General features: G+C 51.2%; 6 protein-coding genes across 6 annotated transcripts; 4 read left to right on the top strand and 2 right to left on the bottom strand.

Annotated features, from left to right (window-relative positions):
* Window positions 1-74: 74 nt before the first annotated feature.
* On the bottom strand, window positions 75-1,258 carry SCP_0113020 (hypothetical protein; the record flags this gene model as incomplete). Its single annotated transcript, XM_027753526.1, has 6 exons — window positions 75-368; window positions 427-723; window positions 777-793; window positions 843-890; window positions 945-1,083; window positions 1,169-1,258. The coding sequence occupies 6 exons, from the start codon at window positions 1,256-1,258 to the stop codon at window positions 75-77; spliced, it is 885 nt and encodes a 294-aa protein (XP_027609327.1).
* A 468-nt stretch (window positions 1,259-1,726) lies between these two features.
* Window positions 1,727-4,822, top strand: SCP_0113010 (Peroxisomal long-chain fatty acid import protein; the record flags this gene model as incomplete). The annotated part of the gene is made up of 17 exons (XM_027753525.1): window positions 1,727-1,963; window positions 2,047-2,198; window positions 2,276-2,493; window positions 2,552-2,585; window positions 2,637-2,806; window positions 2,858-3,114; window positions 3,176-3,251; window positions 3,304-3,342; window positions 3,395-3,553; window positions 3,612-3,730; window positions 3,786-3,813; window positions 3,868-3,921; window positions 3,980-4,102; window positions 4,170-4,336; window positions 4,396-4,565; window positions 4,626-4,700; window positions 4,765-4,822. The coding sequence occupies 17 exons, from the start codon at window positions 1,727-1,729 to the stop codon at window positions 4,820-4,822; spliced, it is 2,136 nt and encodes a 711-aa protein (XP_027609326.1).
* A 552-nt stretch (window positions 4,823-5,374) lies between these two features.
* On the top strand, window positions 5,375-6,018 carry SCP_0113000 (Protein UPS2, mitochondrial; the record flags this gene model as incomplete). The annotated part of the gene is made up of 3 exons (XM_027753524.1): window positions 5,375-5,406; window positions 5,463-5,634; window positions 5,686-6,018. The coding sequence occupies 3 exons, from the start codon at window positions 5,375-5,377 to the stop codon at window positions 6,016-6,018; spliced, it is 537 nt and encodes a 178-aa protein (XP_027609325.1).
* Window positions 6,019-6,507: 489 nt separating this feature from the next.
* Window positions 6,508-17,454, top strand: SCP_0112990 (hypothetical protein; the record flags this gene model as incomplete). The annotated part of the gene is made up of 27 exons (XM_027753523.1): window positions 6,508-6,562; window positions 6,725-7,101; window positions 7,159-7,313; window positions 7,370-7,661; window positions 7,713-7,929; window positions 7,990-8,081; window positions 8,141-9,577; window positions 9,629-11,726; window positions 11,788-12,157; window positions 12,206-12,461; window positions 12,517-12,698; window positions 12,757-12,925; window positions 12,979-13,051; window positions 13,103-13,440; window positions 13,498-13,782; window positions 13,838-14,008; window positions 14,642-14,696; window positions 14,755-14,825; window positions 15,003-15,704; window positions 15,759-15,898; window positions 15,954-16,055; window positions 16,112-16,166; window positions 16,224-16,397; window positions 16,448-16,663; window positions 16,716-16,739; window positions 16,794-17,028; window positions 17,087-17,454. 27 exons carry the CDS (start codon window positions 6,508-6,510, stop codon window positions 17,452-17,454), a joined length of 8,709 nt encoding a protein of 2,902 aa, XP_027609324.1.
* Window positions 17,455-17,638: 184 nt separating this feature from the next.
* On the bottom strand, window positions 17,639-22,118 carry SCP_0112980 (MAP kinase kinase kinase wis4; the record flags this gene model as incomplete). Its single annotated transcript, XM_027753522.1, has 5 exons — window positions 17,639-18,047; window positions 18,100-18,400; window positions 18,454-20,129; window positions 20,188-20,448; window positions 20,503-22,118. 5 exons carry the CDS (start codon window positions 22,116-22,118, stop codon window positions 17,639-17,641), a joined length of 4,263 nt encoding a protein of 1,420 aa, XP_027609323.1.
* A 206-nt stretch (window positions 22,119-22,324) lies between these two features.
* SCP_0112970 (GTP-binding protein) lies at window positions 22,325-24,114 on the top strand (the record flags this gene model as incomplete). The annotated part of the gene is made up of 15 exons (XM_027753521.1): window positions 22,325-22,342; window positions 22,397-22,412; window positions 22,478-22,492; window positions 22,548-22,561; window positions 22,617-22,778; window positions 22,838-22,906; window positions 22,960-23,223; window positions 23,280-23,285; window positions 23,336-23,399; window positions 23,463-23,500; window positions 23,549-23,582; window positions 23,640-23,666; window positions 23,714-23,810; window positions 23,862-23,985; window positions 24,052-24,114. 15 exons carry the CDS (start codon window positions 22,325-22,327, stop codon window positions 24,112-24,114), a joined length of 1,011 nt encoding a protein of 336 aa, XP_027609322.1.
* Window positions 24,115-24,511: the final 397 nt, after the last annotated feature.

Genomic DNA, 24,511 nt, shown 5'->3' with positions numbered 1-24,511 from the left:
ATTTATGGTGGTCAAAGGTATAATCTAGATTACATGCTCGGTATTTGGTATTGATCTCAGGCTCCTGCCCATGATCAGAGCTGGATGTTCTCGTCGACCCATTGCACGACTGCGTGCCAGTTCTTTACCCTGGTGATTCCCTCCGGGATTGTCGCAAGATCGTCGCGCCAGAATTCGCGGCCGCCCTCAAGCTCCAGCTTCTCGTCGAAGCTCAGTTCGTCTTTCATGTCGCCGAACTTGGCTTCTCGCTGGTTCCAGCTGTTGTCACCGAAAAGAAGGACCGGCACTGGGGGATTGGCGCGGGCGCACTTGTGCGCGTTCTCGATGGAGTCGTCTACTATGAATTTGGCACAAAGCTTATGACAAACCTAAGAGGGGATTGCGCATTCTCAGTGCACAGTGTAGAGCAGCAAAGAAGGCTCTCACCTGCGCCTTGGAAAGTTTCGTCAATGCTTCGTGCTCATCTGCCAAAGTTTCCTGGGACTGCCCAGTGCAGATCATAGTCTCAAAAATCCCGGGATAGTGCCGCTGCAGCCAGCGCATGCTCCGTTCCATCTCGCGCTGCTGCCTTGCGGTCACGACCACCAGTTGGAAGCCCCTTCCAATGAGCTTCTTGAGACTTTCCAACGCCCCTTCAACTGGAGGGGCCTCATCTAGTCGGGTAGTTCTGTAGAATTCTTCTACTTTTCTGAACGTCTCCTCAGGCGCTCCCCAGAACGGATTCTAAGGCCCAGCATTTAAGGAAAAGTTCTGCTATTCGTGGGGCTCCGACGTACCTTCCAATAGTAATAATCTGAGTCATATGTGAGCAACCGTACGTCAACGAACGACAATTTACTGACAATAAAAGTGTGCGAGGGTCATGTTGGATCCATAGGTGTCATTGTGCCCTTCGGAGTTGTCAGCGCAGAGTCTACTGTAGGGGGAATCGGCTGGGCACATACATTCCGCCACCACGCGATTGGTTTGGCTGAGCACATCGTCAAGATCAACCGCAATGACGGGCTTGTCTGGGCGCAAGGCCAAACCCTCCAGTGCCGAGCCGCTGGCGGGTAAAGCAGATGGCGCCCTGGAATGGGATTGCTGGACGGCGGCGTCAGAGGATGCAGCAGACATCGTGTGTAGTGACGTCAAGCAGTGGGTGGTGTATGAAAAAGCTGGCACTCACCGGTGACCGGCGCACCGGCGAGCGGCAAAAATAGTTTGTGAGCGAAAAACGTTTATGATCGCAATCGATGACGGTGCGTGAGATCTGCATCTATCAAAACGTCATTGCACACCATATGTCTTGTCATCACGCATGGGCCATCAAATAAATATTGAATATTGAACACTTGATAATTAGGACCGAAGTTCTGACCAGTAAACAAGGTTGTTGCCGAGGAGTGCTGGGAGGTGACAGCCTATGCAAAAGCGGCAGACGTTTATGTTCTCGCCAACTCACTGCATTGTGGGTAAATAATGTAGGCGACTAGCTAACCGCTACTATAGTACTTGCTAGGAGTTTACGCTTCTTCTGACAGTCAGGAACAATCTCTCTCACCGCCTCAGTTTCTGTGGACCATTTTCGCAAACGGGCGAGGAATTCGAAGTTCAACGACTAATGTGATCTTACGTAATTAACATCACAGAATCACATGTTGGAAGATGTCTCCCCATTTGATTTACAATTCTGAATGGGGCGGCATTGCTCTGAGTTCTCTCAGCTAACGCTTATGTTCTGCGTATGGCGGTCCAGTCTACTCTTAGAAACAGCCGGCAGCACTTGAAGCAGCTTGCCAACTTCTACGTCGCCCACCGTCCTGTCTTCCAACGGCTGCTCACTATTGCTTTCGCTGTACATGTTATCTCTTCAACATACCACGGTTTCTCTGCCAAGTCTTCTCCCAAGAGTAAGGGAAAAGAGAAGGAGAAGGTGGAGGCTGTGAATCAAGGTCATCCGCGAAGGCCTGTCCGAGTCGCTGTGAGCTGTATCAACCTGAAGAGAGTACTCGGTGAACTAACCTGAATCTGTGTCTCTCACTGGAATGTGGCCCATCTCTTCAGGTGGATGCGCTGTTCTACCAACGGCTCTCCACAATACTTAGAATCGTGATCCCGAATCTACGCTCGAAGGAGGCTCTACTCCTTTGCATGCATTCCAGTCTGTTGATATTCCGAACGGTGATATCCCTTTACGTTGCGGCTTTGGATGGGAAGTGAGTCACCCATCCTGATTCCAGCTGATGTTGTACTATTACATGAATCATGCATGCTCACCATCTGTTCCTGCCAGAATTGTGGCATCACTTGTCCGTGCTCAACCTGTTCCTTTTCTCTTCAACATCCTACGATGGCTACTTGTAGCTATTCCCGCGACATGGACTAACAGCTGGCTCAGCTATGTCCAAAGCAAGCTTGCTTTAGCGTATCGTACACGTCTCACCGAGGAAGCCATGAAACAGTACTTCGGCGACGAGCATACGCAGAACTTGAATGTGTTCTACAAGTTGTGTCAGTTTTCAACCGTGTTCATCTTTCAGAAGGTTTCCTGATATCCCCTTGTTACTAGCGAATCTTGATGATAGAATCAAGAACCCTGATCAGTTCGGTCGTTTCTACCTCACCTCAGGTCGACAACTCTAATACTGCCATAGGATGATAACCCATGACATTCAACGTTTTTCTGCACACTTAGCCGCCATCTACGCCAATGTGGCGAAACCCGTGTTAGATGTCATCTTGTACAACTATCAGCTCTCACAAAACGTGGGCGCAGAAGGCTTGGTTCTCTTGACCGTGTTCGTGCAGTTGTCCGCGACACTCCGTACGCCATTCCTGTTGTCACTGAATCGTTGTCTGACGCCCCACTCAAAAGTGCGCAAGCTAACGCCGCCGTTTGGTCTCTTCACCGCGTTGTCCGCCCAGCTTTCAGGAAATCTGCGTCACACGCAATCTCGTCTCGCCGAATTCTCGGAGGAAATCGCTTTCTACGGCGGCGAGGAGACGGAGAAGATGCTCGTAGAGCGGGAGTATGCAGGTCTCGTAAAGCATGAGTCGCGCGTGCTGCGCAGCCGGTGGTGGCACGGGTGTGTCGAGGAGGGGATCATCAAGTGGTTATGGGGTAGCTTCGGAGTGAGTATCTCCCATGCAAGATGGGGTTTCGAAGATCTTCCGCTGAACGCAGATCATCTAGTTGTGCATCTGTGCTATACCGATTTTCTTCCGAATACCCGGCGTAAACAACGTTGATCTCGGTGGTCGTACGGAAGGTTCGCCTTATTCCAATGCGGATGGAGTCGTATATTGACTCTGAATATGTAGGTTTTGTCACAAACCGACGCCTCCTTCTATCTGCTTCTGGTACAGAAACTTAAAAGTAAGGGATATAACCTTGACTGACCAAGTTTCTTAGATGCCTTCGGGAGAGTAATGTACTCGTACAAGGATCTGTCGGAGCTCGCGGGGTACACGACCCGGGTAGCTCTGCTACTAGAAACGATGGCAGAAATACGAAAAGGCAAGTTTGAGAAAGCACTTGTGAGTAGTGCGAGTGTTGAGGAGCATGCGAAGGGTAAGCCTCTGCCCATGGTCAGTTTCTAGCTATATAGCGAGCGTGATTTTTGCCCCAGTGCTCAAGGGCAGAGGAGTAGTCGTTGAATCTGACGATATTGAGTTTGAGGATGTCCCAGTGGTTACGCCAAACGGTGACATCCTGGTCCGCAGCCTAAGTTTTTATGTGAAGCCCGGGGTGTGTACAATCTTATTTGGGTGTAAATTTCATTTGTTCACCTGGCTTGTCACAGCGACATTTACTTATCGTTGGACCAAACGGTAGGTGTTCCGGTCATTCAACTGATTCAGTATTCAATTCGGGTTGGCTGCTAGGGTGCGGGAAGTCGTCTCTATTCCGTATACTCGCAGGGCTTTGGCCTGTCTATGGTGAGGAGGCATTTGCCCGTATCGGATGAATTTTGCTGTTAACCCACTCTTTGCACAGGGGGCATTGTTCGGAAACCGCCGGCATCGCAATTTATCCTGATTCCTCAACGACCATACCTGTCACTGGGTACACTTCGCGACCAGGTAATTTATCCCCACGGGCGCGACGAAATGGAAGCCAGTACGCCCCCGCTCCATAATCGCCTACATTCCAGGAATTTTGACTGTCATCTCTATGTGATCTCCAGGAAGTGTGACGGATGATGATCTCCTTGCTATATTGTCTGTGGTACAGATGGACCACGTCGTGGAGCGTGATGGCGGGTGGGATGCTGCGCGGGAGTGGCGCGAGACGCTCAGTGGAGGCGACCAGCAGAAAATTGCATGGGCACGGCTATTCTACCACAAGCCGAAGGTTGGTGTCCATACTTATTCGGCGTACGCCTCTTGTCAGATACTAACTCTGTGCTGTAGTACGCCGTCCTGGACGAAGCGACCTCCCTTGTGCCCGTCGAGATGGAGGGGAAGATGATGGAGTACGCCGCCCGTCTTGGGATCACGCTGTTGACTGTGTCGCACCGGCCGTCGCTATGGAAGTATCATGCCATGATACTGCAATTTGATGGGCAAGGCGGATATGTGTTGTGCGTGTCCCATCTCCACTCCAACAAGACAGTGCCATTGACGGAGATCATTCACTGCAGCACGAACCTTGATGCGGAGAAGCGCCTCGCACTACAGCAGGAGAAGGAGACGCTCGAGGGGAAATTGCTGGAGGTGTAAGTCGACTTGATATCTTCTTACGTGCGTCGTGCCGTGCTCTTATCTATGTCTCGTACACAGACCTAAGATGAAGGCAAGACTGGCCGAATTACGTGCCGTTCCACTGGAGGGGCGCTGACTGGCGTGCTTCGAAGATTGCTGGTGGACCATGGGCATAACGCTGCATTGACTACTCCCCTGCGTATCGTTATTTTACTTGATACGTGACGATGTATTTTGAGTGCGTCGTACGGACTCGGAACGGGCGTAATTAAGCGGACCCCGGATTCCATGCCCGTGGAGTCATTTCAAAATCGCCATGTTTGTGATCGGTGCGGAAATAACCTAATCGAGATACAGTAAGCTGAAAATTCATCGGGGCACTTCAAGTTTGTTCTGCTACATAATGAAGGAGCATGTATGTACGTGCAGTTCTGAGCACATTCTTTGAAGATCTGCAGGATGCAGGAGGTTGCGAAGCCGCTGTCGGAACACAGGCGTCACGGGCCCCATGCCCCTTGCTGACGTACACACGCCGTGAAATCTACGGAAGAACCCGGCTGAAAGAAATTGTCCCTACCTAAGTCCCGCTCTCCAACTTTTCCGGTCGTGTGCGATCTGTTTCGGCGACCCATCTGTACTCTACACCTTCTCGCACTATTCACCTCTCTTTTACCTGGTGTCCGCGGACATGCATTATTTCTCGCAGCTTTTCCACTATGAGTGAGTAACCCCGGTATTCTTGACTCGGTTGCAGGATTTTATCCCCGTCTGTGTAGGCACCCGTGGTCCCATGTGGTAATTGGGATGTGGCATAAATACCCTAATCCTCACTGTACCCACGTTGTTACTATCGACGTCGTTGACCGTACTGTCGATCCAACAACGGGTGTTATCCGAACGGAACGTGTATTGGGTTGTAAGCAGAAGACACCAGGCTGGATCGTCAAGGTGAGTTTTGTTAAACCTCGCGCGTCTGCTTGAGCTAAACGTCCGTTGCAGTTGTTCGGTGGGTCAGAGGACGCATTTGTGCGGGAAATATCCTTCATCGAGCCGAGGACGCAAACCGCGACCATCACCTCCGTTAACCTTTCCCTTTGCCAGTTCGCCAAGTGCTACGAGACCATACGCTACTCGCCAACGAATGACGGCCGCACAATCTTTCAGCAGACGGCAGAGATACAGGCCCGCATGGCTCTTTGGCGGAGCGCGGCGGACAAGTTGGAGAACTGGCTCGTGCAGCGGTTCGAGCAGAACGCACAGCTAGGCAAGGTCGGATTCTCGGACGTCCTTCGGAGCATGTGGGAGGCGAAGGAACAGTGCCAGGCACAGTGACAAGTCGTGAACTTTTCCTTCGTCTGCATCTTGGGTTGGCTAGCGACGGGTTTTCGCACCGTCTAGACGCTGTTTTTTTGGGGGGTGGCAGTATCCTCTGATACTTAAAAGCGTCTTCCGACGCCTTATATCACGACTTGACGATACAAAGCATTGTACTATTTTACAGCACGCGTACTTCGACCTTATGTATGGCATCCTTAGACTACTTTTGCATCATCCTCTGGATTTATCTGCGGTAGTCTGCCCACAACTTGTCGAAAAGCCGAGTTGGTGAATATTACGTAAGCAGAAGGCGGGAGAGAGCGCCCCGCGCCCCTTATCCCGCCCTCCGAGCCCTCGACGATCAAGCATCCATCGATATTCTCATAAGTTTTCACGGTTGCAAGGCGACTGTGGTGAGTGTTCTCAGTTGTGAAGTAGCCCATAACTTACAACAACCCGCCTATCTTTGTATGACTCTCATGTATCAGCGGGAGATTCGCCCCCATGGATGAGCTCGTCCGCCATTGCCTCCGTGAGCTCTCGTTTGACGGAGATCTTGGTGAGTGTTCATTGCGACGTGCCGTCCGGTTTGGATGGGTTTGAGGATAGAATCGTCGTCTGCTTCGCGAATGCCGTCAAGGGTTCGATCCCAGCTGCAAGCAGAACGTTTACACCGCTTGTTGCTAAGATCATGAAAATTCGCAACTGACCTCATTTCCAGGCTGCAACGTCTCACGTCTGCATGAGTTTGTGAACGGCTTCTACTCACGCAGCAGCTCCTCTCCGCGCCAAAATATCGACGATGCGTACTGCGCGTTCATCTGGTCTGTGATCGTGCAGCAGCCGGGAGTGCGGGTGGGTACTATCCCTCCCGGCTCCGCGACCGAAGTGTACATTGCCCCACAAACAAGCGCCAAGAGGAAGGCAAAGGCCAAGGGCGAAGAGCTTGAAGACCCCCTCTTGCCTACTACACTCGACATCATCCCGGATGCCATGATCAGATCACTGGAAGACTTGACCAACGAATATGGCGACGGTCTCAGGATCGCTGTCAATCCTGAGATCTCGTTTTCTGCCATTACTGGGTCCCATATCCGAGTGCGCGAGATTATTTTTATTTTTATCTTATATGCGAGCTTATTCCCTCGGGTGCAGCCATCGAAATTAACGCCGATGGTTTACACCGTTCTGCAATTCATCACACGTGGCCGAGAAGATGGTATCAGTGTCGTGGATTTGGGAAAGAAGTCTGGCTATGATCAGAAGAGCTGCTTCTACCTCGTTAAGCAACTGCTCGACTTGGATTTGATGTAAGATTGGTGTTCTCTTCTGCGATGGGAAGCTCATTGTAATTTTGTCTTCCCAGTGTGAAGAAAAGACGACCTGGAGTCAGCACCAACTTCTGCGTCCACAAATACTTTTTTGAACACAGTCCGATATGGAAGAAAATCGTCGAAGAAGAAATGAAGGCAAATGAGAGCGAGGAAGAGCAGGATGACGATGATACGCAAATGGGGCCGTCAAGCTCAGACGTTGAGTTCTCTGCCATTGACTCGCGACACCTGTCGAGTCTACCCCTAGTGAGGGCCCGCATCGCCAAATTACTGAAGAACAGCCCGCATCATCTGCACGCGTCTCAAAACCTGCTTCTCAAGATCGTAAGTCCCCGGCCGTCTTTTACTTCAGTGCGTCCTCATAGCGAGGTCCAGGGCTTTGCCAACCCGACAAAAAGTGATCGGCGCTTCTTCCGATCTCGCATACGTGACCTCATAGACCAAGGAGTCATCGAGAAAGTCCAAGTACCTCATGTACATTTTCCCAATCGTAAGGTCACTTGTGTACATTTAATTGCCCCAGACGAGCCTCCAGAAGGTGATAAAGAGATCCCACTGTCAGGAGATGCTGAACACATCGTTAGTGGAGAATGTAGGACGTATATCTTCGTGGACGACCATATACTAATAGCAGAGATTTCTCTCTCTACAGTGGAGCCTACAGAATTGAAGATGAACCTCACGCTTCACAAGCAGATGATCAATCTCCTGGACGTTGCAGGTACGACAGGCATGACATTATCCGTACGTCACCGCGCATGTTCATCCTTCGCATAAATCAAGAAATCATAACACGTTTCTAGGAGCTATCCAACGCCCTCTGCGATTTTGACAGGCGAACGGTCGAGTTACTTCTATCCCGTTTGGAGAAGGACCCTCCTCCTCTTCATCTCAGCGACCTTGGTGTAGCTCAGCTAGGCGAGACACACGGGCGCGAGAAACGTTACAAGTATTACACCGTGGCCCACTACCGGACCATCGCAACCAGGGAGAAGTTCGAGGAGTCCCGTTATCTCGACGTTGATTGCTCCAGTGTTGGCACTTTTTTGCCGGTGGATGACAAGCTTTTCTACAAGGATGAGGATACCCTCAACAATTATGTCGACAGCTTCAAGAGGAAAAGTGGCCTCGGCGGCAGTGATGCTTCGTCGGCGAAGAAGAGTAAGAAGCGTAAATCTGTCGCGGATGCTCGAGGTGGCGATGAGTCCACTCATGTTACGAAGGGGAAGAAGCGCAAACGGGCTGATGCGGATGTGGATGTGGTCAACGATTCGGATGCCGGAGAAGAACCGCCACTAAAGCGGAAACGAGGTGGACCACAGAAGAAGCGTCCGTCTGTGGAGGGAGATGGCCCCGGATCACAGGTTGGTGACCAGTCGGACATGCCAGTGCCCAAGAAACGAGGCCGACCTCCCAAGAAGTCGATTACTGCAACGAATCTCATCCATCCCTCTGCAGAGACAGAGAGCTCTGGACAGCAAGGCGATGTTCCACAGGAGATGCCAGTCCCCAAGAAGCGCGGTCGTCCGCCTAAGAAGAAATCCGTCGCTGGGGCAGGCCAAAGTGGCGACTTGCCCAACACTGTGCCCAAGAAACGCGGCCGTCTGCCCAAGGCAAAGCCTGCAGAGTCAGATGCCGATGTAGCAGTTACGGATGATATTCTCATGGTTGATGCCGCAAAGCCGTCTACACTAGACGCTTCCTCCTTGCAGGAACCCTCTGCGCTACATCTCAACGACGCATTGCCAACTGCAGACAACGATGTTTCCATGCAAGACGGAGTTTCCGTCCACGTAACTGAAGCAGCTGGGCCTTCGATTGCGGCATGCGAGAATAACTCCACTGGACCTCTTGAATCGCGGGACTCGGTGTCCAGCAACGCAGTCTCTACCACTCCCCTTCGGCATTCCTCTAGGAAACCTAAACCGCGGCATCTCAGCATCGAACGTAGTCCGCTGAGAGAACCTTCCCCGAGCAAAGGACCCGGCGTCCGTAGTCAAGCCACCCTCCAGGAACATCCGGTGGATGTCGATGCTGACGATGAAGCACATCAGGTTGAGGGAGATTCACTCCACGGCGACCCCCCCGCGGCAAGAGCGGGACTTGAAATAGTAACGCAACATGATCACTTTCTACCTCCCGCTGCGTCCCTCGTCGTATCCGCTTCTGTACCGACTATCGAGGTGCCTATTGATCCACGCTTGACAGGGGAAGGCGGACCTCTCGACGCCCACACTGATGTCAGTCGTCTCATTAGTCCCAATATACCGGAGCTGACTCCTAGTCGTCAGGTCCAAGCTACCAACGGTGAATCGACCCTTGCCGTTGTTGGTGCAGATGCTCCAAATCCTATGCAGGATATTACTTCGAAACGAACGCATCCGGATACTTCCAGCCCGGAACCTCTCGCTAAGCGACCCAGGACAAATGAGCCGCAGACTAGTTCTGTGACTGGATTCCGCTCCAAGGCTAATATTTCACAGTCTCGTCGAGAAAGTGAGATACTCCGAGTCATATCAGACTTTGGTGGCATCGTGAACACCAGTTCCAAGGAGTTCCTTGAAGCTCATGCGGCCGTTGTTCAGGCAATCACGAAGTCTGGAGGGGTAGCCAGCACTCGCCCAGGCGCGCGGTTGGATAAGCGTACGGTCGAGGCTACACTCAAAGGTCTTGAGTCTCGCCACAAGATCAAGATCCTCACGACATCTGTGAAGACACCAACGGGCATGTATCGACTTGTACGGATCATATATTTCCCTGACATTCCAGAGGAAGACTTGCTCGCGTATCTGGCCAATTTCAACGTCCCGCAAGCTGCACCCGAAGTCATCAAGACTCTGGATGGACCTGTGGCTTACGGCGGTGAGTCCCGAAGAGCTCTACGGGGCTTCGCTCCAGGAATCACCCTGTCTTCGCACCGTACGAACGCGAACCCATTACAGGATTTCCAGATACAGCAGTTATTCGGAGAGAGCGACGACACTATTAGGACGGCCCTCTTGACGGAAAAAGGCACGTTAGCGCAAGCGCACGGTTTCATCGCTGGCAGAGCAGCCAGAGCTCGGGAGTTGCATCTTTCCACCGTCAAACTCTTCGAACAAGGATCGCCTTCCCCGTACATTGTTTCATCCGAACAAAGAATCATTCAGATGTCCTATTACTTCGAGGAACTACCCATAGCCACGTATTGCCAGTTGGTGTCCTGTCTTACAAGCAGCGAAGATCTGGTTCGTGTCCTCAACTCAGAGAGTGATCGGTGGACACCTGTTGGGCAAGTGTCACCCGACATCCAGCAAACACTAGAGGTAGCACGATCTCGCTCTAGAGCTCGTCTCCTGGATTTATTAGAGATTCTGCGGTACCTTCGACTTGCGATTCCGCTTCAACCTTCAACTTCTGCTCAACCGCTTGTCACCTGTACCGTCAATGGGCAGCACCCCTCGGCGTTCGACGCGGTTACTGCAGACACATGGACCCCTCTATCAGCACCTATTTACTGGCAATTTACTTCGGAAGCCCCTCTTTATATCTGGGCTCTATCAGAAGATTCTCCCCTCTTCCTGAAGGACATGTCGGTTTCCACCGTTGAAGAATGTTCGGGATTTTGGCGAGAACTTCAGAAACTTAGCATCGATGATGATTACGCCAGCTCACTCGCGGAGATCGCTCTCCCTGCTACGACGACGAATATCGGATTGGCCAGGTGTCTTCGTCGTGCCACATCTTGGACTAGCGGATATAATCTCTCCTGCAACCAAAGCGAATACCTTCGGCAGTTTCTCAACGGAGCCAATGGGTACACTCCTTTAGAAGACGAGGATGGCGGCGAAGCACACCTCGATCACCTCGCTTGGGTGATCTCTGCACCGAAGGACATAGTAAAGCAGTTTTTCGAGAAAGCCCACAAAAAACATGTCCACGAGCTCGAGAAGGCACAGAGGAGACACAGGCGTGCTATGAACGCTAAAGCAAAAGATACGGCGGCGAAGGCTGCACTCGCTTCGAAGGCTGCTGAAGCCAAGCGTCAGAAAGAGCAAGATTGGGACGACATGGTCAACAGGATCCACCCAGAACCGCTCAAGGGGCCGGCTGCAACTCGCGTCCGTCGTGTCCGAGCTAATTTTATGCAAAGTTCCGGGACAGATCACTCGAAGTGGGAAGCCGAGATCTCGGAAGCTATTCGTGAGGCTTCCATCGCAGCCAAGAAGGTACTACCGACTAGCAGACCACCAATCGTCTCGACAGTTCCTCGGTCGGGTGCTGTCGCTCCGCCTGTGGTGGTCACCGACGGTCCAGAGAAGTCAATAGAAGACCTCCTTGCTCAGCAGGGGAGTTTACCTGTTCGCCAAACGAGCCAGAAGAAGAAAAAGGGGAAAGATGCCGTCAAAGGTCAGAAATCCCCCTCGGTGATTCCGCCGAATTGCTGATGACTCGAGAATTGTCATCTTAGGTGAACCAAGCGCCGATGACACCGGTAGGAGGACTCGCTTCCAATGGAACAGAGACTTCGACGAGCTAGCACGAGATGCTTTTGCTGTTGTCCGGGCACGATGTCGCAACACGGGGCGATTGGATCTTGGAGCTATAGTACAAGTCTTTCCTGGCGTTGCCAGGAATTCCGTTCGCCAGCGAATTGTTCACCTCAAAGATAGTCCAGGGGCGGAAGCATACCAAGCTCGTCTAGAAGACAAGTGGTACAACCTGTGGGTCCAGCATCGCGGAAGCGAAACCTTACCGGACAAAGATCCGGGGAGCACCACTAACTTTGACCTTGTTGCTCACATCAAGTTTTTGCGCAAGCACGTCGACAAGAATGCATTGTACGCCCGAGTTTCTTTCCTTCTCAGTTGGCGCTGAAGATGCTGCAGGCGAGTGGGGTTTGTCGAACAGAGTTCGGATGTCCAGATTGCTCTACCTGCTACGGTCGAACAGGTAGAGACGACATGGGAAGTTGTAGACAAGAGATTGCCAGCTCCGGCTTGGGACTTCATGTGGAACGTGGTTGCAGAAGAGGGTCGAGAGAAACAGTTCGCACAACAAGCATTCCTCACCAAGATGAACGAAGTACCGCCGGTTAACGACTATCCTTTGGAATATACTTATGTGGCCGATTCTGCATTGAAGGTAACGATGTTATGTTTTCTGGAGTGCTCGCCTCTTTGATACCATGTCGACACAGATGATGCTTGGAACCCCTCACGAGAGTTATGATCCAGAAGCGGCAGCCAAAGCGCTGCACCTGGTAGGCGAGGAATATGTCAAAAATGCGACGATGAATCTTCTTTCCCGAGGTATCCTCACCAAGGTCGTTCGAGACCCCAAAAAATCAAGACCTGGCAGAACACTGAGGATATCTGACAAGTAAGTAGATATCAAGGCATACCAGCACGAAGCTCTGATGCGATCCCTATTTTACAAGTAACCAAAATGCCCTTAGCGGTCCATTACCTCAAGAAGTATTCCAGGATGCCTCGGCCCTCGAAGATCTGCTGGCTCAAGAGGAGGATACTGGCTGTTGGCGTGAATGGCCGTTACTTGTGAGTGACGGCGACAGCGCCGCTCTGCTTGAGCTCGTCTCGGAGGGAAAGGTGCGGTATTCCTGCACAATCGGTTGCGAACCGATCACGAAACCTGCAAATAGATCGACTTTCAGATTGACACTACACAAGCGCGAGCAGCCCGACCAAAGATTGATTGGAATAGCAAGAAAGCTGGTAATGTCTTTTTCTGTACTTGCGTATTCACGCGTTCTGAATAACGACCAGACGATGACGATATCGAAACGGCTATCCAAATTCGCGTCAACGACAATCTGAGTGCAGCCCCTCGGGCATCTCCAGAATTCTCTGTCGAGCCTTTGGTCATCCAAAGCAACATACAGCTGGAAACACAGCCCGAAGCTGAGCACGGGAAGACGGCCGAGGGGGCTGAGGCATCTTGTCGGTTATCCTCCAACGGACTCGTCGATTGTCAAGCTTGCCTCGATCAAGCGGCCAAGGTTCTCGCAGAAGAACTCAGCGAGGAGAATGTGGAGATTATGAAGCAGATATGCATGGCCTTGAAAGGTGCCAAAACGCAAGGATTGACAAACGAACAACTCTTGGTACTTCGTACAAACCCTTGGAGAATGTCATACAAAGCTGACACTCCTTCTATGCAGGCTAACGTTGAGTCCTCAAGCAATGCGTCATTCTTGTCGGTCGGCAGACGCATGACTGAGGCATCGATCCCTCTCGCCTGCTGGACTGGATACAAGTCAATAGTCTTGGTTTCATCTGACAGTCTCGATCCCTGGACAGTCAGTGTGTCAAATTCGCAGGACTCCAGAACAAAACTATTCCCTAGGAGATGGCTTGATATCAGCGGCAAGAAAATCAGTGACTTATGGGATGCGGCTCTCCGAGCGATAGTCGCAGTCATTTTATCCAGACCAGGAATCACCCAGGTTCGTACATGTCAATGCGCAGCTGGATAGTTGTTGATGTTACTTGGCCCGACAGGCGGAGATCCGTTGGAGACTGAGGTTGGTGTATGACCGACAAGAAGTCAACGAGGTTCTGCAGTATCTCCTCGATGACGGCGTTGTCACAAGACGACTTCTTACGAGCTCTCCGTATCAAGAGCTGGGACCGCCAGATGACCGGGAGGAGGAAACGATAAGCTGGTTTGTGGTAGGGAGCGGAGAGAAACATTGGTTTCAAATGTAGCGCGCAGTCGCAAGTGCCGCGTATCGGGCGTGCTGGTCATGATGCATGATGAGCAATTAAGTTGGACTCCATGAAGCGAAGCTTCCTCTGTAGCGGTAGCCAATCTGTAGTTGTCTATTACATCGAGCTGCACACAAGTTGTGCCTTGTCATCCACGGTGTGCCACAACGTAATGATCTGTCGTGGAACAGTCGCGACTCTGTGACTTTCCCGTCCACAGTCGAGATTGATGCCTTGCTTTGCCCCATGTGCAACCGTTTAACTTGTAGCCCTGCTTCATCTTAGAAACATGCTTCAGCGATGCTCCAGTGCACGAGGTGATAACCGGAGGCGGTGGTAGGGCCCGTGACGAGTGGCAACGTTGGACTCCACCTTTCTGCCAGCCCTGGATACCTGATCCCGATTAGGCGTGGACTGCAACCCAGTACAACGATGTATCCTCTTCCCTTCGGACGTTCACGTTCAGTTTCCTGGTTTCCTTCCCTTCTTTCCCTTTCCCTTTCTTTTGAGTCCGTACTTTCGGCCGGACCGTTGTCCAAACTTGCTGTCTCTGCTCTCAACACGGTGGCTAGGACTACCGCTTCACACTCGCCCTAGAGGCGCACTGTGTCTATTTTCGACGGTTCTGACTGGCTTTCCACTTTCGCTGCTGGTGGGTCTTCGGAGGGACGCTCGCCCGAGAATGTTGTGTTGAGATGATGGTCTTGCAGATTCCGCTATGCGCACAAACTTCAAGAGCTCCAGGACCTCTGGTCTTGTGTTGAATAAACTGAGGCTTTTCGTACGTATCTCTCTCTCTAATTCTGCTGGAGGTCTGCACGCATCGACGCATCGAGGTTCTCCTCCTGATCCCAATAACTTTGGTCTCCTGGTTGTCGGTATCATGGAGTACGCCACTCCGTGCATGCAGTCCCTTCTGGTGTAGTATGCGCGACATTAAACGCGTTTGTGCTTTCAGTGGGATCGTATCACCTTATCCCGATTTACTGCTATCTATTTCACCGTCGCGCTCCTCCACTTTGCCGTACAAGTTGTCTTCCAGATCCAGGCATTCTTAATCAATGCTCAGGCGGCCACACTCTTGAGTGACATTGTCCAGAAAGGCAATGCCACCCAACCAGGGTTCCTGGTAGCCGGTCAGAATCAAGTGCGCATGTGCACCTCTGTTCCGAACACCGTAGATGCAAGCTCTTGCATGGTGATGTGGGCAGGCAATTCGTCCGACAGTAAGGCCGTATCGAGCACTGGCGGACAACATGCTGCAAGCAGTGCCTCAGGTACAGTAGGACCTACATCGCCAAGTATCTTTCTCTCGTCCTCGGCTTCGTCTTCTGCTACGACCATGCCCTCGCGCTCTAGCTCCGCCGCCTCGTCTTCTATCTCTCCCATTGCTACAAGAAGCGCTGTCTCTTCGACGCACGCATCGTCATCGACGAAAGCGGTCTCTTCTAGTACTGCTGCTCCGTCATCGTCGTTTGGGGACCTGCAGGAAGAGACGAGGCATAGTCAATCGGCGACATCAGAGCCATCCTCTGGTTACGTGTCGAGTTCCAGTTCTCCCCGAGTTGTTTCAACGCATACAGCCGACGTAACCGTTCAAGCCACTGCTACCAGCCCCGAAGTGAGCAGCGGTCAGGTTGAAAATGCGGACAACAGGAAGGTGCGCCGGACTTAGTTCATATATTCTACTCCTGCGCTTAGGGAGCTCTCCCAGCGATATACCCGTCGTTCTGTGACAATAGTAGCTGTAGAGGATAACAATCAAACCGAAGTCGTAGTTGATGGTGTGCCTGACTTGGGCGAAGTTACGCTGGATTACACTTGTTTGGTCGTGCTCAATTGGCCCATTGGAATGTAAGAGTATCGGGTACGGCACGACGGTATTTTGCTCATGAATGTCCTCCTTCAGATTGGACGAGACTAAACGTGAAGATCTGGTGTTCATCATGTTCCAGTTCTGGCTTCTAGCGATGTCTCTTGTCGCTCTTCTCAACGAGTCTGTCCCGCACATGTCGGTAGATTAATCATATGTGGCTATTGATATCATCTTCTCAACTGGACTTACAGCATTGCGTCGCTCCTTACCCACATCCTAGCTACCGGTTGGGCCGGCTTTCAGATTGTATGCTCTACATCTCTCAAGACGTATTCGTGCCCTTCTGATCACCTACCACTGTAGTTCAATACGGCCCAATTCCGAAGTCAATTCACAGACATGACCACTAATGGTGCATGTGGCGTAGACCTTCTGCCGAATTACTGGAGGGATCGTTCAAACGCAGAGATACCCAGTCTTGTCCTTAATGCCGTTGTTCTGGTGGCATCAGCTTTCCTCACCTGGAGACTAATGAAGGTCTGTTATATCACTATTCCGTCTACATTTAACTCTTGACGGCTGTGCAGTGTTTTGGCTGGCAGACGTTTAAACGTGTTGGGGCTTCCCGCACCATCAATCGTGTCTACAACGCCGTCCTGATCCTCTCGATCACCATCCAGCTTGCTCTGTTTTTCATTGCAGTATCGGGTGCCGTATGGATTGACCAGGTGTACAACGGTGCCATTGGGCGATTGACCACCGATGCCCCTCTGTTCAAGGGTGTCACTATCGTGGTCGAGGTGGTGAGGATCCCCGTCGTTACAACAGTTGATACCACGGCTGATAATCTCTTAGTTGCTTATACCATGGCTGACAATCGTATGTTGTTTCCCTGATATCCTCCTGTTTCATGACCGACCTGTGCCTCTACAGGGATGGATTTCTGTTCGGCGGGAAGCCAGCATCCCCATGTTCATTTTCATGGTTCTCTCTGTCATGTATCTTGCCGGATGGGCGTCCATGTTCATCGCACCTACCTTCCGCTGGACGTTCGTACAATGGCGATTCTTCAGTCTCATCGCGACCGCGTCGGTGCTCCTCACCTTCGTGACCGTCGTATTGGGCATTATCTGCCGAATCAACTTCGGAAAGGGCCTGGCGCGCTACCGTGCGTGCTCTGCTGCTAATCTCCGCGGTCGTGCTTACTCACTGGTTTGTGTATGCAGTGAATGCGCAGCAACCTATCGAGGACACTGCAGAAGACATCGACGAGAAGGTGGACCTTGAAAAGGCGGAATTCCCATCGAATGACTTGCCACTCCCCACTTACTCCGTTGCGTTTGGCCCTGGATCGCAGCTCCTTACCACGTACGGCACTCCGCGACAAGCCCCCCTCGTATCCGATACTGCCTCCTTCAATCCTCCTGACACTGGATTCAATTACCCTGGGATAGATCCAAACATACCCATAATCCCACGTCCGGAGCCTGTACACCCATCTCTTAGTCGCGGTGACAGTCGCAGCAGCGAGCAGGGTGGGCCAAGTAGCAAGAGTGATACGCAACCAAACTCGAAGCGCTGGATGATCGAGTAGATCATTTTTGAACTTGTAGATCACTGTGTGATTTACTTTGTATTCGTGTAATATACTCGAGCTTGCCTCCCTGAATATAAGAAGGCGGGTGGATAAGATAGGGCGATAGTACATGCAAGAGAGAACTAGGCTACATATATGGGCGTGCTAAGGCGTAAAGCAAACATCTATGGCGTCGAAGTCGTTACTGTTTTGGACTGTCAATACTGGTATCGACGTCTAGTAGTTGGTCGAGGTCGGTGGAATCGGTCGGGGTCTCCACGGGCGACATGCTGGGGGAAGGGAAAGCGATTGTCTCCACCTCCTTTTCTTGTATGATGGCCGCCTGTCGAGCGACACTCGCCGATACAAACTTTTCCTGCGGGGGCATCTCCAACGGTGGGTTGGTTGCAAGCTCAGCTTCCTCCGCTTCGCTGAGAAATACGCGGAAATCGAGCATCCACGGATGGTTCATCAATTCAACGGCCGTCGGCCGCCGCATGGGGTCAATGGTCAGGCATTGACGAATGAAGTCTATGCCCATCTCGCTGAGCTGGCTTGGATCTGGTAGCGGCGGATGTTGTGTTGCAACTCCAATGTGGAACATGATAGCCCTATGAATGGGATCAGTACCCAATGTCAAAGTAGAAAAAAAAAGAACCTCACCATTCATTGTCAAGATTACTCCAAGGTTTCTTTCCTGTAGCGCATTCGAGCACAACACATCCCAACGACCAGATGTCCATGGCACCTTGCCGGCCGTGCGAGCTGTTTCTGATGACTTCGGGCGACATGTACATTGGTGTTCCAGTGAGACTGTTATTCATCCCGAAGCCTCCTTCCGGTAAATTAGACGGCGCATCAGAAACTCGACGCGAACGCTGAATTGAGCGCTGATTCTTGGCAAGGATTTTCGCAGCACCGAAATCAACAAACTTAATAACACCCATGTGGTCGAGCAAGATGTCTGGCAATGCTTTTTTAATGTTCTGTCATTCAGGCAAATCAACCATAGCTCACTGTCCGGCTTGATGTCGCGATGAACCACGTTCTGAGAGTGCAAGTAGGCTAGACCTTCCACCATCTGCAACGTGTATATCTGGATGATCCCCTCGTCCTCTATTCGACCATGTTCCAGTAAGTCTGCGAGACTGCCTCCTTGGCAGTATTCTTCGAAAATGTAAACTTTGTCTCGATGCACTTCGATGCCATAGTACTCGACGACGTTAGGGTGGTGGAGCATTTCCATGACGCTCAATTCGTCTTTGATTTGTGAATATAAGTTAGAAAGACCTGCAATCTCTTGAAACCTGATTTCCTTGACAGCCATAAGAGACCCAGTATCCAGATTGACGGCGACGTATACTGAACCAAAAGATCCTGCACCAATGAAGCGTCCTTGCTGCCACCGTATGGAGACATTCGCACTTGAACCGGCGAGAAACACCAACGAGCGATCCACAAGCTTCCCTTCATCCAAAACTCGACCGACGACATGTCGTTCCATGCCTATACGCGACCGCTGGACCTCGACCTCCTGGATAGCGCGTGTTGCCTTCTCCCAGTATAGACGAACGGTGGGATCAGTATATGCGGTGGATATATCCTCCAGATCTGCCGGAGCGTCGCCATATAGGTCGTCCGTATTATCGGTCCTGTCGGCGGGGACCGACTGCTGACGGAGCATCTCCTCTTGCCGCTCCTTCTCTTTCTTCGCCTCGAGTGTCGACCGCGCCCCCAAGATATCAAAATGGCTGATCAAGAGTGTCATACAGCTAGCAACCTTTTGCCTCAACATCTCAAACTGGTCATCGGGTAAATTTAGAATATTATTCCGCTTCGTCCGATGGAGTGTGAACTCAAGGGCAGTGACCGCCCATCTGAACGTCCTACGGTCGTTCGGATCACAGTCGTCACAGATGAACGATACCCAGGAGATGGCCAGTTTGATCAACATCCTGTTGAACTTCCGCAGTGTCGCGCCCTCCATAAACTTCTCTGAGTGTGTTCCATGTTCCGACGCGAAACTGTACCAGTTCTCCAACAGTTCCTGGTAACCAGTGGTATCCCGCAAGGAGTCCCGAACATGATGCACAGAGTCGACGATGGATTCCGCGAGCCGATGGCTGGCACGGCTGATCTTGCGCAGCTCGCGGTTAACCAGGGGCAAGTGTGCTTGCTGTTCGACCAGACACGTCAAGGGCACCACCGGTGGCTCGATTGGTTCTCCCTCTTCGTCAACGGCGGTGAAGAGGTCCAAAAATTGTCGCTTTGCAGAGGTCAAGCGGTGCTGCGGCCCTTCTGTGATGAGACGAATCCGATTATCCTTCAAATCAAGGTCGAATTTGGGGATCTGGAACATGAAGACGACACCAGTCCACACGAAACGGGTGCGAGGAGATAACACCAAGAGGTACGGTGTTTCCTCGTGCACATCTTCGTCGACTTCACCAGTTTCCATCAACCAGCTCCCTTCATCCAGCTCGTTTATCTGGAAGGCTTCCAGGAGCATCCGACGAATGATATCCGGATGATTCATCAGTGCGGGAGGTGCGATGATGTAGGTCCCTTCTTCCTCGAAGGTTTGAGTGAGAATAATGAAATGATCCGTCTCTATCAGAGCGGCTAAGAAGACATCGAGAGGGACGTCCTCAAGGTCATACTCAGCAGAGTTGCTAAATCGTTGACTGAGGACACTGTCGAGATAGAAGGGCATCAGCCTCCCATTCCCCAAGGCATAGTGTAATTGCTGACCGCGCCAGTCGGTGAAGCTTCCGATACCTTTGCTTGATGCCATCCAGAACCTTGGCATACCAGCCGACCACTTGTTCGTCAGTCATGCTCTTGCTTGATGATGACCCTGGCTTCAACTGCGTCTGGAGAGTACTTGTGTCGGCGCTATTAAAAGGCCTCCCATCCGGCAATGACGACTGGGGCGACTCATTCATGGTCGGAATACGAATTTGCGTATCAAAATAGCTAGTAACCCGGACCATGAGTTTGTTGGTCAGCGCACTAAGCACTCCAAAATCAATAACCGGCAACTCTGAGTCGTAGAAGGAAACACACCACAACTGTTCAGCGACAAGAGACGCCCCTCCGGGAATGCTTAAACTGACATCGCTGAACGTCACCCACTGAGCCTCAATGACATCTGTCTCTTTGGAGTGAATACCCTTCGCGCCACTTTTAAGTTTCCAGTGAATTAACTTGAAGAAGTAAGTCAAAGTGTCGAGAATAACAGTATCATAGTCTTCGCTAATGCATGGAGGTAAATTCCAGTTTCCGCCGGGGTCGGGTATCAAAAACGCCTCGTATTGTCTCTTCAGAGTGCACGCAAAACCCATCTTTACCTTCAGGTCTTCTGTTAACTGATCAATGATCAGGATATCCGGGTTCTTCAACTTCTGGGCATAATCCAGGCGTACGCGCAAGACCGCTTGGGCAAGGTTTGTCAGGAAAGAAACGAGAGGGACTAGCTCCTGCTCAAATGGAGGGAGGTTCATCTTTTGGAACATTGGAGCAAGGTTAACATGGGCATCGCGAGTAGTGCCGACAAGAGCATGAATGGTAGTCATCGAACCCTTCTCAAATTGCCGCTGGACAGATTCCTCCTTGAGCAGTCGGTCAACGAACGTCGTCCCGTTAGAAGTGTCAACGGGAGCGCGACTGGGAAAGGGGTTATCAGGATTTGAGGTCGGTTGCGTGACGTCAAGCGCTTCGCTGCCGGTCCACCTACGCAGGAGGTAAAGTAGTTGGCGAAGAGATGTCAGGACGGTAGACCAGGTATTGAGGGTATCACAACGCAATTGGAAGTCGTCATCTAGTGCGGCGGGGTAGTCCGAATAGAAGCTGCGCAAGCTCGAATACAATGAATGAGCAACGTCAAGTCGACGGAGCAACGCGCTAACTTCCCGCAGTGCATGAGTGGCGAGTGATTCAGTTGAGTCGGACGGAAGGTCAGTTACTCGGAAATTGAGAACTTCCTTGAGAATGGCATCGCCGATGCGTAACCTCCGTTCTTCCAGTCTCTTGCGTTCCTCCTCTTCTGTCGTGCCTTGTAATCGCGCCCTAATACCTAACCAGATATTTGACCGCACATTGTTCTCCTCTTCCAGCGAAGACTTCAACGCGACTGCGATGCGCGTATTTTCAGCCTTGAGGACGTCCCCTGCCAGCACAGAGGCAAGCATTGTCTGCCATTCCAAGCGCTCCCTGTCCTCCAGTGTTTCCGGTTCAATTGGTTCGGCATCAAGCATAAGACTAGACAAGCGGTCATGAACCTCACCACTTGCGCCTACAGCAGTACCTCGGAGTTCTTCGTCATCGCTATCCGCAATATCGAGGAGCTGTCCTAGACCTCGCTGATAGAAGTGGCTATCTGGCTCATTGCGAGGATCGTCGTCCACCCCACGACCAGATCTGTAGCGTCGCAGGAACTGATTATAGACGTTAGGGTAGCTCGGTCTCTCTGGCACGGATGAAGACGAAGCCAGTGAGGTCACAAGAGGAACATTTGGACCGGGGGCGAAGGCGCTTCTTTGTTTGATTTTGGACCGACCTTTGGAGCCGGTAGAATGCAAAGAGGAAGGGAGTCTGGACGACGCTGAGGACCAGCTTCCGTCGAGTCCGGAGTCCGCGTCGTGTTCGGGATGCGTATACAGAGTTGGCGTATGTCGTTTCATTCCCTGCGAGGACCAGGAGCGGAATTGGTTGAGTACAAAGTACGAGCCGCAATGTTACCGCAACATCATTTGCCAACTTGCCCGATCATCTTACCGCCACTCCTTTCAGCATACATAGGCGCCCGTCGTCCCTCTTTCAGACATTGATTTCATAATTGCCCTCAGCTCAACAATTATTTCTTCGTTCCACACAGTCTTTTGGCAAGATGGGTATCGTAGAAAAGGCAGGTACCTTTAGGGTCCTACTCTGCTTTAACTGACTCCTTCGCTCTGTGAAGATCAAAGAGATAGAGGGTGAGCCAGATGCTTGCATTTGCACCGGTCTGTTTGCATCAGCTATTCAACATTGTTCGATGTAGAGGAGATGGCCAGGAGTTTGTATATCCTTGCTCTGATCGAGTAAACACATTCATAATTCGATCTGAACAGCCCAGAAGAACAAGGTGATAATCTCACTGATCTATCCTTTCGGTCAACAACTTATCATCCACAAAGTAGGCCACGGAGTATCACTTGGGTCTCCTGAAAGCGAAGTTGGCTCGTTACCGAGCACAACTTCTCGAACCAACGACTAAATCAGGCGGTGCTGGTACTGGTTTCGACGTACAGAAGTCCGGGGATGCGAGAGTCGCCTTGATTGGGTTTCCCTCCGTAGGAAAGGCGAGCTCTACTCCTTGTGCTTGATTCAGGCTATTACAGAACCTGACATTTCTATCAAGTCCACCCTTTTGAACAAGTGCACTCATACGGTTTCCGAGTCAGCAGCATATGAGTTTACGACTCTAACGGCAAGTCATACCACGGTATGCTTGGCTCCTTATTCCTGACGTTTCGCTTGCAGGCTATTCCTGGTGTTGTGGAATATCAGGGAGCTCGTATTCAACTTCTTGATCTGCCCGGCATCGTCGAAGGCGCCAGTCAGGGTCGGGGCCGTGGTCGTCAAGTTGTATCCACAGCCAAAACTGCTGATCTCATCTTGATCATGTTGGATGCTACGAAGTCTGACGAGCAGCGTCGATTGTTGGAGATTGAATTGGATGCCGTCGGTATCCGCCTGAACAAGAGGAAACCCGACGTCGTCTTCAAGCGGAAGACAACGGGAGGAGTAAGTAAAAATATTCGAACATTCGTTTGCGCGTATAACATGTTCATCCCACTCAGATTACAGTGAGAGTATCTCAATTTCAGCCCAACTGAGTGCCTTATACCTGTGCCAGCTGAATACCACGGTCAAGCTGACCAGAACAGATGAAAAGACCATAAGGACTATTCTGGCCGGCTGTGAACATCATTATTCTTCTGGAGTGTAGGAGCACGCTAATGTCTCTTCGGAAAATCTACTAGATAAACTCCACAATTGTGATGTCATGATCCGAGAGGATGTAAGTGCTATGGCATTGTTTCGACATGCGTTCTAACTTTTGGTAAAGATTACAACCGACGAGTTCATAGACGTCCTTATAGGTAGGATCGACATGTCCGTTGTCATCGCATAATTGCTGACGACTCATTTTGCTACAGGAACGCGCAAGTATATACCTTGTCTCTGTAGGTCTGCCGTTATGTCTTTGATCGACGTTGCTAACGTTGTTTAGATGTTTACAACAAGATAGACGCCATCAGCCTTGAGCAGGTGGACAAACTTGCCCGAGCTGACCACAGTGTAGTCACCAGTTGCGAGATGGGTCTGAAGTAAGCGGTCAGCCAGTTGTCGTGAGCACAGTCCTGACTGATATCGCGTAGCCTGGATTATCTCATTGAACGATTATGGGCTGAATTGGATCTCGTGAAGGTGTACACCAAGAAACGCGGTGCTCATCCAGATTTGGCGGATCCAATTTGCTTGAGGAAAGGTGCTACAATTGAGGTTCATCGACTACCACTTTGAGGCTGGTATTGCCTAGTGAGGCTGATGTATTTGACTTTGTTCCAGGGTGTGTGTAATGGCATTCACCGATCGTTGGCCACCAATTTCCGCTACGCTCTCGTTTGGTGAGCTCTTATACTCATACCGCGCTGGACGATGTGCTGACGATATTCCTAGGGTAAGTACGACGATGCCATAAGTGTGTCTTTATCGTCATATATGCACCTCAGGGAAAATCTTCCAAATTTGCTCCCCATGCCCAGAAAGTGGGTCTAAGCCACCTTGTCCAAGACGAGGATGTCGTGTCCAGTGCGTTGCAGTTTTCATCCCAGTCATTGTTTGTCTCACCGTATGCACAGTTTTCACCAAGTGAGCGCTCCGTACACCGGACATAGTAGAGCGTGTAGAAACAAACCATCTATGAATACGTCGTGTATTTAAGCTTTCTCGAGTGTAAAATTAGATTGCTTCAGGTCTCAGATCTCAGGTATGAACTGTTTGCTCTGAAATAATCACTTGAACAACG

The sequence above is a fragment of the Sparassis crispa genome, assembly GCF_003851025.1.
Source record: "Sparassis crispa DNA, contig_000000F, whole genome shotgun sequence".
In the NCBI taxonomy this organism is placed as follows: domain Eukaryota; kingdom Fungi; phylum Basidiomycota; class Agaricomycetes; order Polyporales; family Sparassidaceae; genus Sparassis; species Sparassis crispa.
Note: the sequence above shows the minus strand (reverse complement) of the source record. Positions and strands in the feature narration are given on the sequence as shown.